This window comes from Quercus suber, unplaced genomic scaffold (genome assembly GCF_002906115.3).
Source record: "Quercus suber isolate HL8 unplaced genomic scaffold, Cork oak 2.0 scaffold_204, whole genome shotgun sequence".
Classification (NCBI taxonomy): domain Eukaryota; kingdom Viridiplantae; phylum Streptophyta; class Magnoliopsida; order Fagales; family Fagaceae; genus Quercus; species Quercus suber.
In genome coordinates, this window is record NW_027069662.1 from 534,820 (window position 1) to 549,737 (window position 14,918).

The 14,918-nt window shown below is 32.7% G+C and overlaps 2 protein-coding genes across 2 annotated transcripts; both read left to right on the top strand.

Annotated features, from left to right (window-relative positions):
- Positions 1-319: 319 nt before the first annotated feature.
- LOC111992290 (annexin D5) lies at positions 320-7,151 on the top strand. Its single transcript, XM_065779286.1, has 9 exons — positions 320-489; positions 1,787-1,932; positions 2,143-2,361; positions 4,571-4,786; positions 4,867-4,956; positions 5,453-5,653; positions 5,752-5,967; positions 6,048-6,137; positions 6,634-7,151. The coding sequence occupies exons 1-9, from the start codon at positions 414-416 to the stop codon at positions 6,835-6,837; spliced, it is 1,458 nt and encodes a 485-aa protein (XP_065635358.1). The 5' UTR covers positions 320-413; the 3' UTR covers positions 6,838-7,151.
- An 862-nt stretch (positions 7,152-8,013) lies between these two features.
- Positions 8,014-11,388, top strand: LOC111992314 (purple acid phosphatase 17). The gene is made up of 7 exons (XM_065779299.1): positions 8,014-8,372; positions 9,560-9,716; positions 9,797-9,904; positions 10,191-10,315; positions 10,429-10,557; positions 10,881-10,948; positions 11,056-11,388. Exons 1-7 carry the CDS (start codon positions 8,175-8,177, stop codon positions 11,273-11,275), a joined length of 1,005 nt encoding a protein of 334 aa, XP_065635371.1. The 5' UTR covers positions 8,014-8,174; the 3' UTR covers positions 11,276-11,388.
- Positions 11,389-14,918: the final 3,530 nt, after the last annotated feature.

Here is a 14,918-nt window from a genome sequence, read left to right on the forward strand (position 1 = left end):
TAATATTTTTTATTATTATTTTTGAGAAATAATTTGGATTTTAATTGAGTATAAGTAAAAACCTAAAAATTTAGGTGGGTTAAAATCAGTTTAATTAGCTTTTTATTGAAAATGCCTTAAAATATACTAAAAGTAACCAAAAAGAAAAGAAAATAAAAAATTGTAATTTTAAAAAGTGACCAATTTTTTTTTTTTTTTTTTGGAAAAAAGCGTAGATAAAATCTAGAGAATAAATAAATAATTTTATGCTTTACCGTTTAAAAATCAAATAAACAGTAGATACAAACCACATGGTTGTTGACCAAGGTTGTTGACTTGTCAGTTGTGCATATATTGGCAAAGAAGACTACTGCCGGTGCTAGAGGACAGAGTATCTCGATATTTTTTGAGAGAACAGAGAACAGAGAAGAAGAATGTCTACGGTAACTATACCTCCGGTGCTAACTTCACCTCGTGATGATGCTATGCACCTCCACCGTGCTTTCAAAGGTACTTTTTTTTTTTTTTTTTTTTTTTTTTTTGGTACCAAGCAAGCATACCCAAACTCCTTTTTTGGGTTCTCTTTTTTTTCTTCAATAATTTCATAAGGATGACTCTTTTTTTTTTTTTTCTTCTTTTTTTCACAAATATTTTCCTGTTTAGATGCGAACTTAAAATAATAATAATAATAAATTTATGGGGAGAGAAAATGAGGTGGAAAAAAAAAAAGCCCATTTAGAAGAAGATTCGAAAGGCCCAGGCGGTTTGTTATGAAATTTTTAGTAAGGTTATTTAAGTTTTGTGGAAATACTTGTGGCTGAAAAGAATGTGAAAATGTGTATTGTGGTGTATAAATAATAGATTTTGTTGTTTAAATATCGTTACCAAACGGTGCCCTAGTTTTTTGGTTTGGTCTGTAACTCAAAACTGGAACTTTGGAGAGGAAAATGACTTTTGAGGGTATCAAATTGATAAGTGTATAATGCTTGGCAGAAGTAGGAAACAACACATAAAAGAATTACAAGAAACACAGTTGCTTCTGATTGCTTTCATTATTTGATTGGATTATGAGTTCATGTATACAATATTTCCACAAATAGGGGGTTAATATATTCCAATTAGGGCAAAGAGCCAGCACTTGTTTATAATTTAATCCATCTGACACGATTTGAAAATGTGTTCAAAATTGGCCACGTATCTGCATTGTGTCCGGTCTAGTACACTGGAGCATTGGACCGAAGCTTTGCCTGAAACTTGGGTCCTTGACAATCATATGTATTTTATTTGTATCATTTTTACCTTGCCATTTCATTGTCCTATTTGAAAAGCAACTGTATTCTGACTATTTGTTGATTCCTGTTATGTTATGATTATGGCAATGTGCTATTTTATCAATGAATTGAAATGAAAGGATGACCTTAATTATGTGTGGTGGGTTGAAATAGATACTTCAAAATGTTTTCATCTTGCTCGTTTGTCAACTTTACTCCTTTGACAATGAAGCATAATGGAGTGACTAAATTTTATGATGGCCGTCAACCTACCGCAACCCTCCTTTTTCCGGGCTTAAGACCGGCTTGGAACGAAATTTATAACACTAAGCATCAATCCATTAATTAACCTTCCCTTCTCATATGTACATTGGTTTTCCATTTATAGATAATCTTATTTCATTTCGAGTCTGATACTTTCATAATAGTTAGCGAGAAAATATAATCTATATGAAATTGGGTTCTGAAAGTTATGCTCTTTGTTTAGTTATTTATTTATTGTTTCAATCAATTTATTTATCTATCTTCATTTACAGGATTTGGCTGTGATACTGAAGCAATTATCAATATTCTTGCCCATCGGGATGCAACCCAGCGTGCTCTTATTCAACAAGAATATAGAGCCATGTATTCTGAAGACCTTAACAAACGCTTATCTTCAGAGCTAAGTAACAATGTCAAGGTATGTGAAAGATTTTTTGTGGTTTCATTCCCACCTCTTCTAAAAAGTCGTAATCCTTATCTTTTCTACTTTTGTCTATTATTTTACTATGCAGTAGTAATCGGTGGATCTCTCTCTTTTGTGAATTGTGCAAGTTGTATTCCATTAACAAACTCCTGCTCTTGTTTTGGGTGCTCATTTAGATTTTTTTGTTTTATTGGTTTATGTCAGAAAGCAGTTTTACTCTGGGTGCATGATCCAGCAACACGGGATGCTACGATAGTGAGGCAGGCATTAAGTGGTGATATTGTTGATCTTAAAGCTGCTACTGAAGTAATATGTTCCCGTACTCCGTCCCAAATTCAACAAATTAAACAAATATATTTTTCAAAATTTGGTACTTACCTTGAGCATGACATTGAATATCAAGCTTCTGGAGATCACAAAAAGGTCATCCACTCTCTTTCTCTCTCTCTCTGCATGTGTGTGCTTCAGTGCTTATGTTGTTATTAAGTTGCTTAACTTTCTAGTCTCTAGCTCAATAGTTATGTAGTTTAAATTGGTGTTTGTACTTTTACCTTGTTGATATTAGTATCTTCTAAGTTCTCTATTACCCAGATATATAACATTACAATCTCCTTTTGAGGCATTGTTCAAAACTTTTAATGAAAATAGCATGTTGATAGAAAGTTTTATGTTTAAATTAGTTGTATTACTAATTTACATATGTGATGGGTGAAAATTCTTTTCTGATATTTGTGTGCAATGGGTGCAAAAATGTTCACTATTTCCAAATTATATCGTGCCAGTTCATCCAGAGGAGGACTGCTTAATAAAACAAGGCATTATGTAGTGTTGGTTCTGCCAAATTAGAGTCCTATACAGGCTGTACTCCAGATAGGGAGATTTGGATAATGGATATTGATCTTGAGAATTTCTGCATGTAGTTGTCACTCATAAGAATTGAACTCATGCACTTGCTCTTGAGCGCTTGAGATATTATCAAGTCCTCTAAATTATTTCTTCTACTAATGTTAAGTATGAGTTTGTGTTGTATGTATCGATGCAATGGGAGACTATGGACCACCTTTTGATACATTGCAGTATGGCTTTTGACTTATGGCATTATGTTTTTAGGATGTTTGGGATTCAAAGGGCAGTTCTGGAGAAGGTTCTTGATTTATTATGTGGATGATGGATTGGGGACCTAATTGTTTGTCAGCTATTTGGAACCTTGTTCCCTTATGTGTGCTATGGACTATATGGTGGGAAATAAATCAACACACTTTTGAAGATGTGGAATGCACGTCAACTCAATTGCTAGAATCTTTCATTAGTTCTCTTTATGAGTGGTCAATTGCTTCAGGTCTACAGATAGTACTTCTGTTCAAGATTTCATATGTAGATATTTTTTCGATTGTAATTCTTTATTTAGGCTATTTCGTGTCTTTTTTCCTGAAGTAGTCTCTTTTAAATAAATTATTCTTGACTATAAAAAAAAAAGTGACAGAGCCTTTTGTGATGGAGAATCAGCTCCTGTGGATTGCTGATGTATGGTCCTAGTTTTTTGGCAATGTGTTTGAGAGATGAGGATTATTAAAGAGTATAAACCATTAAAGAAAAAAATAGACATATGGACAATATGTGGGTGGTCTTGAAATGTTTGACATTCTACTACTTATTCATGTAAAATTTGGGAAAAGGATGCATTGGTTATGGAATGACTTGACAGCATAAAGTCCCTCTTTCTTGAAAGAATAAAAATATGAATGAAGGCACCAACCTCTAATAAATTCTTGTATAGGAGAATTCTAATTTCTATATGTACCATATAGGATATTACATAATTTAATATATATTTTATAATAGTGGATCAACAGTTAAGATTATGTAGTATGATACATGCAAAAAAAGAAAAAGTGTGTACAGTAGAATGACCATTGTATATATTCTCAGTAAGGATGTAATGAAAATCTATGGTAACATGAAGTATGTAGGAAGGGAAGTGCTTTGGAACTATATTTCTTTCATTTTTGTTGATATGTTAGAACATAGATGTAACAACAATGCATTTAAAGTCCTAGGAATGTCCACAAAGTTTGTGTAAAATGGAAAGAAACAGTTGAACAAATCAGAAATAAAGTTTCATTTTTTGAAGGGTAAAATGCAATGAGAACCCTACAACTTTAAGTTGATTGCAAATTGATCTCTCATGCTTTCAATCTACGAAAAATGGTAAAATTTTTACTACCATTCGCCTCATGTCTAATTTTTGTCGATTTAATGACTTTTTCTTTTTGGCACCTTTATCAGTGTGAAGTTAATTTTTCTTAGTTCAGTGAGTTATTTTAAATTGAAATTATGATGGGTCATTTTGCCACTGACCCAATGTTGGAGGAGTCTCACTGCTTATTGCCCACCTTTTATCACCTCACAAAGGTCTTCCACTATGTTGGTGACTCAGGTTCAAAGATGTTCTAGTGCAGGCAATATGGGCCTTTGTTGAGTAGTTTTGTCCATTCATAGTAAATTTACTTCAGCCACCACCAGCAGAGCCCCTCCCCTGCTCTCCCAAATACAAATCCAAATTGATATCCTCTTCTGGATTTTTTTAAGCATTTAAATAATCATTGTCATGATTTATATCATTTTTGTATAGTTACTGCTTGCATATCTAAGTACACCACGCTATGAAGGCCCGGAAGTTGATAAATTGATGGTGGAGAAGGATGCAAAAGCTCTCTTCAAAGCTGGGGAGAAGAAATTGGGAACTGATGAGAACACTTTCATACACATTTTCAGTGGAAGAAGCAGGGCACAATTGGTTGCAGTTGATTCTGCTTACCATAATTTTTATGGAAACTCGTTAAAAAAGGTATGTCTATAGTGCAGTGTTGAGCCATCCTCCCTACAAAATCTTTGCTTCCCTGCTCATGCATACTTGACTTATTGCAGGCAGTAAAAAAGGAAACCTCTGGTAACTTTGAGTTTGCCCTTCTGACTATCTTACAATGTGCTCACAATCCAGGAAAGTACTTCGCAAAGGTATCAATTTAACATTTTTCTGGACAAATGTTTTGACCCACAATTTCCTTGAGTTTGATGGAAAAGAAGAGTTGGATGCTTTTCCTTTTCTTCTAATTCCACATATTTTTGCTCTGAGATTTCATTGGACATAAAAATTGTATACTTTTAATATACTTGGAGGAGATGCTATGTCATCTGCGGATGTTCCTTTGCCCTCTCACTACTGTTGACTTTAGAGAATCATGGAGCCACACACTGAATATAACCACAAGAACAATAAAACCTTATCCCAAATTGTTTGGGGTTGGCTGGAACTACACCCTGAATATAAATTAAATTATGCTCATTCTGCAAATAGTGAAAATTATTTGATTTGTTGAATTCCATTTTTATATTCTTTTTTTGATGTGATGTATTCTGGAATAAATTTTGGCAGTTTGTAACTCTAAATTTCATGTCAGTTGTGACTTAGTTTACTTCAAATAGAAATGTAAACATTCATAAAAATTTGTAGGTTTTACACAATGCAATGAAGGGTTTGGGAACAAATGACACTACGCTTATAAGGATAGTTGTAACAAGGGCTGAGATCGATATGCAGTATATAAAGGCAGAGTACCAGAAGAAATATGGAAAAACTTTGAATGATGCTGTTCGCTCAGAGACATCAGGCCATTACAGGGCCTTTCTTCTTGCTCTTTTAGGCCCCAGCCATTAGACTAGACCCAAATACAAATCCAAATTGATATCCTCTTCTGGATTTTTTTAAGCATTTAAATAATCATTGTCATGATTTATATCATTTTTGTATAGTTACTGCTTGCATATCTAAGTACACCACGCTATGAAGGCCCGGAAGTTGATAAATTGATGGTGGAGAAGGATGCAAAAGCTCTCTTCAAAGCTGGGGAGAAGAAATTGGGAACTGATGAGAACACTTTCATACACATTTTCAGTGGAAGAAGCAGGGCACAATTGGTTGCAGTTGATTCTGCTTACCATAATTTTTATGGAAACTCGTTAAAAAAGGTATGTCTATAGTGCAGTGTTGAGCCATCCTCCCTACAAAATCTTTGCTTCCCTGCTCATGCATACTTGACTTATTGCAGGCAATAAAAAAGGAAACCTCTGGTAACTTTGAGTTTGCCCTTCTGACTATCTTACAATGTGCTCACAATCCAGGAAAGTACTTCGCAAAGGTATCAATTTAACATTTTTCTGAACAAATGTTTTGACCCACAATTTCCTTGAGTTTGATGGAAAAGAAGAGTTGGATGCTTTTCCTTTTCTTCTAATTCCACATATTTTTCCTCTGAGATTTCATTGGACATAAAAATTGTATACTTTTAATATACTTGGAGGAGATGCTATATCATCTGCAGATGTTCCTTTGCCCTCTCACTACTGTTGACTCTAGAGAATCATGGAACCACACACTGAATATAACCACAAGAACAATAAAACCTTATCCCAAATTGTTTGGGGTTGGCTGGAACTACACCCTGAATATAAATTAAATTATGCTCATTCTGCAAATAGTGAAAATTATTTGATTTGTTGAATTCCATTTTTATATTCTTTTTTTGATGTGATGTATTCTGGAATAAATTTTGGCAGTTTGTAACTCTAAATTTCATGTCAGTTGTGACTTAGTTTACTTCAAATAGAAATGTAAACATTCATAAAAATTTGTAGGTTTTACACAATGCAATGAAGGGTTTGGGAACAAATGACACTACGCTTATAAGGATAGTTGTAACAAGGGCTGAGATCGATATGCAGTATATAAAGGCAGAGTACCAGAAGAAATATGGAAAAACTTTGAATGATGCTGTTCGCTCAGAGACATCAGGCCATTACAGGGCCTTTCTTCTTGCTCTTTTAGGCCCCAGCCATTAGACTAGATATCACTCTCAGGTTTGTGTGAAGTAGGACATGAAGTATGAACTATCTATTTCTCAAGTACAATTTGTTTGGCAGTTTGTGAACCTGGAAGTCAAGTCAGTCATTGTCAAGAATGATCCAAATGTATGGTGTTTGTTTTCTGTCGTGTGAAACGTCTGCTTTATGGTTGTAAATATATCAGAAAACATGGCATGAGAAGCAAAACATCTTGAATGTTGCATTTGCTCTGATGCTGATGTTAACTCAGCTGTTTTGTACAGTTTTGTGTTGGATTGGATTGGATTGGATTGTATTTGTTTTTTTGGGCATTCATATGGCAGCTGTATGTGTAGAAGTTTGATTTGTGATGAAAATATATTGCCTGAACGTCTCAAATATGAGAAATCCTTTGTGAGGATAGCGTGGGAATGCAGAGCTGCAAATTAAAGATTACCAAAGTTTCAATAATCCTTAGCACAAATAGGATAAATATATCAAGGATAATGGAAAGTATTATAAATTATAATTCTGTTAATCAAACTAAGCAGCTAGTGGGCGAGCTTGATTCATTAAAAGCTAATACTCGTTCACCAATTGAACAAGCCATTTTCAAGATTACTTGCCTAAGGTTTAATTTTTAACATGCAATGGTTTAGCAATGCCAATTTTAAGCCAAATGTGGAAAAACGAAGAAAGAGCAAATTTAATTTACATCCGATTTTTTTTTTTAATTTATTTATTTTATTTTAATCTGTCCCTGTTTTTTTACCCGTTGCCTCTTTAAATGATATTAACCCACCATTGGCCTTCTAAAACTTTGGTTTGAAATTGAACGAACGTTTGTTAAAAAAAAAAAAAAAACTATTTATGTCATTCATTGAGATATATATAATTAAGTTGGTCTGTCAAATTTAGCTCTACGTTAAGTCGTTAACCCAAGAAGTTGTGAGTATAATAGAGATGCATGAGATGGGAGGCAGCAATTACATGAAGAAGAATATTCCATTTTCTATCTCATAGATTATCCACCCTTTGCTACCTAAACATAGTTTGAGTCCCTTGAAACGTGGAGTACCAGTTAGTATATTCCCAAGGCAACAGAAAAAGGTGATCCCTTAATTTTGGTGATAATAGCATTGCAATACTAGCATGTATAAATACAATCACACAAGGCCTCATTGATTACAATTTACAATATTAAAAAGTAAAATTTTTTTTTCTTTGAGTTGTTTCCTTTAGTTTTTAAGTACTGTTTTCTTCTTCTTCTTCTTCTTCTTCTTCTCTCTCTCTCTCTCTCCCCCATTTGAAACCTTTGTTTGATTGTCTCTTAACCCCTTCTCCCCAGAAATGCCATGGTTGTAACCATGGCCACCAAAGCTCAGTGCCTTCATTTGACAGCTGCTATGTTATGCATTTCTTTGGTGCTACCCAGTTTTGCAGATCTTCAAAGGTTTGAACACCCGGCAAAAGCCGATGGGCGACTAAGCTTTTTGGTGGTTGGAGATTGGGGCAGAAGAGGGTTTTACAACCAATCTGAAGTTGCTCTTCAGGTCCAAAACCTTTATTCTTCTTCATTATTTTGCTTCCAATTACTTCTCTCTCTCTCTCTCTCTCTCATGCATGTTCATGTATGCATAGAGCCTAAGAAGCAACGGGCCCAAGGGGCCGGGGCCCTAAACTTATGAAAAATAAAAAATAGTAAGTATATTTTAAGCCTAAAAAAAAAATCTATATTTAGGCACCTTACCTAGCTAGGCCTCATCCCCTCCAAAATCATCAACCCAATCAGCTCAGTCCAGTCCATCCCAAATTCATGTAAATCTTCAACCCAAAACATAAATTTTTTTATTAAAAACCAATGGTATTTTATGTCTTTTATCTTTATTGGTACATAATTGCATCTTAATGTATTAAGAAACAATGATTTTGTGTATTTGGCTTGATTGATAGTTTGTTAATACTATATGTAGCTTGAAATCATTAAAAAAATCACATAATTTGTAAAAAGCTAAGGCACAACGTGATAAGATACAAAAATTAATTAATTAATATTTAGGTGTATTTTATTTATTTATATGCATATTTTATTGGTAAGTTTTCAAAATAAATAAGAATTATAAAAACTTTTAAAAACATATCTCAAATCAAAGAAACCTTTGTAATGAAGAGGACCTATATATATATATATACTGGAAGGCATGCCTATCTTATAGAATACAACATGTTTCAGAAAACATTGAAAAAAAAAAAAAAGCATTTTGTACAATGCCATTTTACTCTTTTTTATTCATTTTTTTTAAGGAAATATATATACATACAACCGTTAATTACATTATCATGCCATTAAAAGGTAAGGTGATATGGGAAATTTGGATTTCAGCAAAAAAAAAAGATATGGGAAATTTGGATGCTCAACCATATCATAATTAATTGCTAATTAGTTGCAAGACCCTATATAATGGGAGAAAAATGGATTGTGTTTATAATACACAAGTTGTCACACAGTTTTACACACACTGCGTTTTTTAATTGAAACCATCATGATTTTGAATTTAGAAATCTTGACTTCAATTTATAGTCTCAATTTAAAAAATGAGGTGTGTATTAACAACTTGTGTGTAACAAATATTGCACAAAAAATTATTAACATACCAGTGATGCCACTTTTGCTTTATTAGTATTATCTTTTCTTTTTAAAATGGTTTTTCTCTAAAAACGCTTAAGTTACGCAATGTAGATGGGAAGGATCGGAGAGAAATTAGACATAGACTTTGTCATATCCACTGGAGACAATTTCTATGACGATGGATTAGAGGGTGTCAATGATCCTGCATTTGAGGAGTCCTTTTCTAAAATTTATACTGCCAAGAGTCTTCAGAAACAGTGGTATAGTGGTAAGTCCTAGCTAGTAATCCCCTCTACAAATAAGGATCTCTCTCTCTCTCTCTCTCTCAAATGCTAGATTTTTGTGCAGTTCTAGGAAATCATGACTATAGGGGCAATGTAGAAGCGCAGTTAAGCCCTGTCTTGCAGAAGATTGACAGCCGATGGCTTTGCCAAAGATCTTTTATCCTTAACACAGGTATGTCAATTTGTCAACATACATACACGTATTTATATATGTGCAAATTAAATGTTGGAAGTTAATAGTTTTTGCAATTTTTTCCCAAAAGTTGAAATGGCTTGTTTTGATTAGTGTAACGCTGCTTAATTTTACCTAGTCCAACACTAATAATATTTTTATTATATACCAATTACAATAAACTATGTCAATCGCTATGAAAAATGTCATGTCCTTAGTCTTAATTGTAATATAGTACTATCATACCAAAACACTTTCTCATTTTGCTTCTACCTTGATTCATTAGAAATTGCGGAATTCTTCTTCGTGGATACCACTCCATTTGTGGACGATTACTACAAAGAGACAGACCATAAGTATGATTGGAGAGGTGTATCACCACGAAGGACTTACATTACTAATCTTCTTAAGGTATCTATCTAGAATAAGAAGCTAGTAAATAATAGAGTCTGAATAATTATTCTGTTAAGAGAACCTTGATCATATATGCCATGATTTAATGATAATAAATTTTTGTTACCAAGGATTTGGAATCAGCATTAAGGGAGTCAACCACAAAGCGGAAGATTGTGGTTGGTCACCATGCAATCAAAAGTATTGGGCATCATGGCGATACACCGGAGCTCATAAAGTACCTTCTCCCAATACTTAAGGTAATATCACCATCTTTCAAACAAAATCAATAAGTCCAGAGGCATAATATTTTTTTAATAAAGGTCAAGATAACATGTTGTGATTAGTATTAATAAAAATAGTGACAGTAATAAATCTATATAAAAGTGATACTGTTTCAAGCTCAACTTACCACGTCAACAATAATGAAAAAGATTGTGATAAATTTTGTGTCATTAGTATTACTCAAATAATATAAGCCCTGTTTGCAAAGGGCTAAGTATATATACATAAACCTATATTATGATTTGAATGTCACAATGCTTTATCTCATTCCTTCACATCTGCTATGCTGAATACGCAGGCTAATAATGTTGAACTATACATAAATGGTCACGACCATTGCTTGGAACGCATTAGTACTCCTGACAGGTAAAATATATAGAGAACCCTTCTCTGCAGAATTTCTTTTCAAAAATAAGCCATCTGGGTGACCAGATTTATGCTAATGAAAACATATATATGGGATTAAAATGCAGTCCTATCCAATTTTTAACAAGCGGAGCAGGTTCGAAGGCATGGAGAGGTGATGTCAATGTCAAGAGACTTAACGGTGATGATGTTAAATTCTTCTATGATGGTCAAGGCTTCATGTCTGTGCAACTGACTCAGACAGAAGCTGTGGTTGTGTTCTATGATGTCTTCGGCAAGGAACTGCACAAATGGGAGGTGTCTAAACAGCTTTACTCAGCCATGTAAATTGAACCAGGGGCGTGATTAGGATTTTAAACTTTGGGAGCCGAACTATGTGTTTATACATTAGTAATATTGTATATTGTATATAAAATAAATAAATTTAACATATTATAATATTTCTAAACTCAAATTATTATGCAAAGATTGTCTAATATGTTATAAACATGTAAAAAAAAAAAATTTAGCAACTCTCATAAAAAAATCTTTCATAAAATAAAATTTATCAATTATCATTTTCACATGGAACTTCTTAACAATTTTCTTTTCATACAAAAAAAAAAAAAAAAAGAAAAAAAAAAGAAAAGGGGAAGAAGAGAGAGACTACCTTATCACTATGGCAACCCAAATTTATATTAGAAACTAATCAATGTTGGCACAACTTATCAAAACCTAAAAGCAAAAATCAACTAATAAAAACAAATTGATGATGTAACAAGAGAAAAGTATATATAACTTGGAGAAAAAGATTAGGGGTAAATTATCACTTACTCACCTGTGGTTTGGCTGAAAATTAAGTTGCTTACTTATAGTTTGAAATTTCATGATACAAGTGTTCCCATGGATAGTTTTTGATCTTATTTGATATTGTATTTTTATGTATTTTTGTGTTTTTGAATGAGAAAGACATAAAAGTGAAGCAAAATTATATATTTAGTTTTGCTTTTAATAGAAGTGAGTTATGAAAATCTAACTAAGCTAATCTCACGTGGATAAAATGCCAAATTTCAAATGACATGTAAGCATCTTAAATTTTGGCTAAATTACAAGTGGATAAATTGTAATTTGCTCAAAGGAATAAATTTGTGAAAAAAATTGACGAGAGAGAGAGAGAGAGAGAGAGAGAGAGAGAGAGAGAGAGAGAGAGAGAGAGAGAGAGAGAGTCAACTTCGAGACTAAAAATGCAATAAATAAATAGTACAACAATTTTGTATTCTTAGAAATAAAAATAAAAATAAAAATAAAAGGCACGCTGGGGATATATTAGATTTTTGAAAAAATCACTGTTTGGTTGGATGCGGTCAACTTGTGGTATTTCAAAGTCATTGAATACAAAGCCAGTCATTGTGGGATTTCAAAGGTAAAAACATAAATTCTATCGATGAATTGGGGAATGTGAAATTTTTTTGGGGGGGGGGGGTGTGGCAATCACTACATTTGTAGGGGCCACCTTATTTTATATAATATTAGCTAGGGATTTCAAAAGTTTTGGGAGGCCCACGCCCTTAACATTGTGCCTCCGTCTGATTGGAAGCAATGTGAAAGGCTGGAAGAGCCAGAATTTTTTTATAAAAAAGTGGCCAAATTACATATATTAATAGTTTTAATAGAAAATCTGTTAATATAATAAGTTTCTGTGATGCATGTTTCCTATAATTTGCAGTAATGTTTCATCACTTTGTATGTAAAATGATTAGATTATGTGACAAATTTAACAACTCATGAATCATGTTTAAGGTCATCCTATATGAGTCTCTTAAATAAATAAAAATAGAAATAAAAGAAAAGTTTATTCTAACTGTGCTCCTTTCACAAAAATTTGAACTTCATATCTATGCTTATATAAATAACTTTATTTTCCATTCAAATTATTGTATTAAATCATATTTTCATATTTTACGTTTACCACCAACAAAACCTAGCGTTATTCTTAGCGTGCTTGCACTGAGGCGCTGTTTTTTGATAGCAAGAATATTCAAATCCGGTTGGCATATCCATTATGGATATGGGTTGAAATGAGAATTCATGATCCTTAGGTGTTTGCATTGTCTTTGTAGCTCCCATGTGAGTGTGACATCTATCCACCGGCAAGTTTCTCCCATCTTTTGTTATACATGGGCAGATTTATAAAGGTTCCTTTCACTTTAAATCCATCTTATTTTGCATTATTTTATTTTAGTTGAGACAAATTTAACTATACCACTCCATAAAAAAACATTTAAAAGAAAAAAAGAATTTTATAGCCGCCATAACAAGAAAGCACAATTCATTATTATTATTATTATATTATTATTATACAGATAGAATTTTTACTTTACTCTAATTTAAGTGTATATGTATACGAAACTCCTTCTTGGAGACTTAAACCTTGACTCTTGCACTCCATAGTATCTTACAGGTGACTGTCGTACAAGAATGTGCGGTAGTAAATTTGAATTTGAAATAAGTTGGCTGTGAAAGGCATTAATGATTACTTTATTGATGAGATGCTTTCTAAAAGGTAAGAGCATAGTATTAATGAAGCTAAAAGTACATATATTCTCAATGTACAAACTAATTTTGGAAGATATTTAAGATTTAATGTAGACATTAATTTAATCAAGAACATCCTAAATAAAACTTAATCATTAAATGTCAATCTCTTTTGGATGATTATAAGCTTAATGTTGGATGATTCATTTTATGCACTACTCCCTTTATTTGTTTTGTTTGTTTCTTTATTTTTTTTTCTCCTTCTTAGTTAGATTTTTAGGGTTAGGGTGCGAGAATGTGTATAGCCTATTTAGTAAAGTCCATTTAAGTATACTATGTAATACAAATAAGGGCCAACTAGAGCTAGGTGGTCTTGAATGCCTTACGACCCTAACCTCTTCTTGAGATTACCCCCGATTTTCATTCTAAAAGTCATTTGCAATGATTATTTTTTACCAACTTATTTTACTATTTAACTTATTTTTCTACTTTAATGGGTTTCACTACACTTTTGGTATGTTCATGAGTTTTATTGTACTATTTTAGCTAATTTTTACATTTATCTACAGTACTTTCAGCAAAAAGTGTTTTAATTTCAACAAAATAAACAATCTCAAATGGACACTTAGTCTGGTGTGTAGATCTTCATCATGGATTTATAATGTTTCATGGATCTATAATTAGGTAGTGATTCCTTTCATGCCTCTGTTTAGAGATATTTGCGTACTCTCTACTCATCATCAATAATGAGCTCAAACTGTAGAAATGAAATAAGCGGACTGTGCATCCCGGCTACAATGACAAGATAATTGTAAGCACAAAAGGGGATGCAGTCCACGCCAATTGTTGGTGGCTAAACCCTTGGTGTATTTTTTCATTGGTAGTAGCCATTATTTTTTCACATTATACACACACACACAAACACACACACACACAAAAAGGAATTTTATAGTTGCCATGACAAGAAAGCACAATTCATTCAATCCATAAAAAAACATGTATTCTCATTTTCAACCCATATCCATAAGGATATGCCAACCGGATTTGAATATTCTTGCCTATCAAAAAACAGTGCCTCAGTGCAAGCACGCTAAGAATAACGCTAGGTTTTGTTGGTGGTAAACGTAAAATATGAAAATATGATTAATACAATAAATTGAATGGGAAAATAAAGTTATTTATATAAGCATAGATATGAAGTTCAAATTTTTGTGAAAGGAGAACAGTTAGAATAAACTTCTTCTTTAATTTATATTTTTATTTATTTAAGAGACTAATATAAGATGACCTTAAACATGATTCATGAGTTGTAAATTTGTCACATATAATCTAATCATTTTATATACAAAGTGATGAAACATTACTGCAAATGATAGGAAACATGCATCACAGAAACTTATTATATTAACAGATTTTCTATTAAAACTATTAAAATATGTAATTTGGCCACTTTTTT

Excerpts from the sequence above, each read along its gene's own strand:
- LOC111992290 (XM_065779286.1), top strand. The coding sequence starts at position 414 with ATGTCTACGGTAACTATACCTCCGGTGCTAACTTCACCTCGTGATGAT. Across the intron at positions 1,933-2,142 it reads AGCTAAGTAACAATGTCAAG|AAAGCAGTTTTACTCTGGGT; the intron begins GTATGTGAAAGA and ends GGTTTATGTCAG. Across the intron at positions 2,362-4,570 it reads CTTCTGGAGATCACAAAAAG|TTACTGCTTGCATATCTAAG; the intron begins GTCATCCACTCT and ends ATTTTTGTATAG.
- LOC111992314 (XM_065779299.1), top strand. The coding sequence starts at position 8,175 with ATGGTTGTAACCATGGCCACCAAAGCTCAGTGCCTTCATTTGACAGCT. Across the intron at positions 9,905-10,190 it reads ATCTTTTATCCTTAACACAG|AAATTGCGGAATTCTTCTTC; the intron begins GTATGTCAATTT and ends TTGATTCATTAG. Across the intron at positions 10,558-10,880 it reads ACCTTCTCCCAATACTTAAG|GCTAATAATGTTGAACTATA; the intron begins GTAATATCACCA and ends CTGAATACGCAG.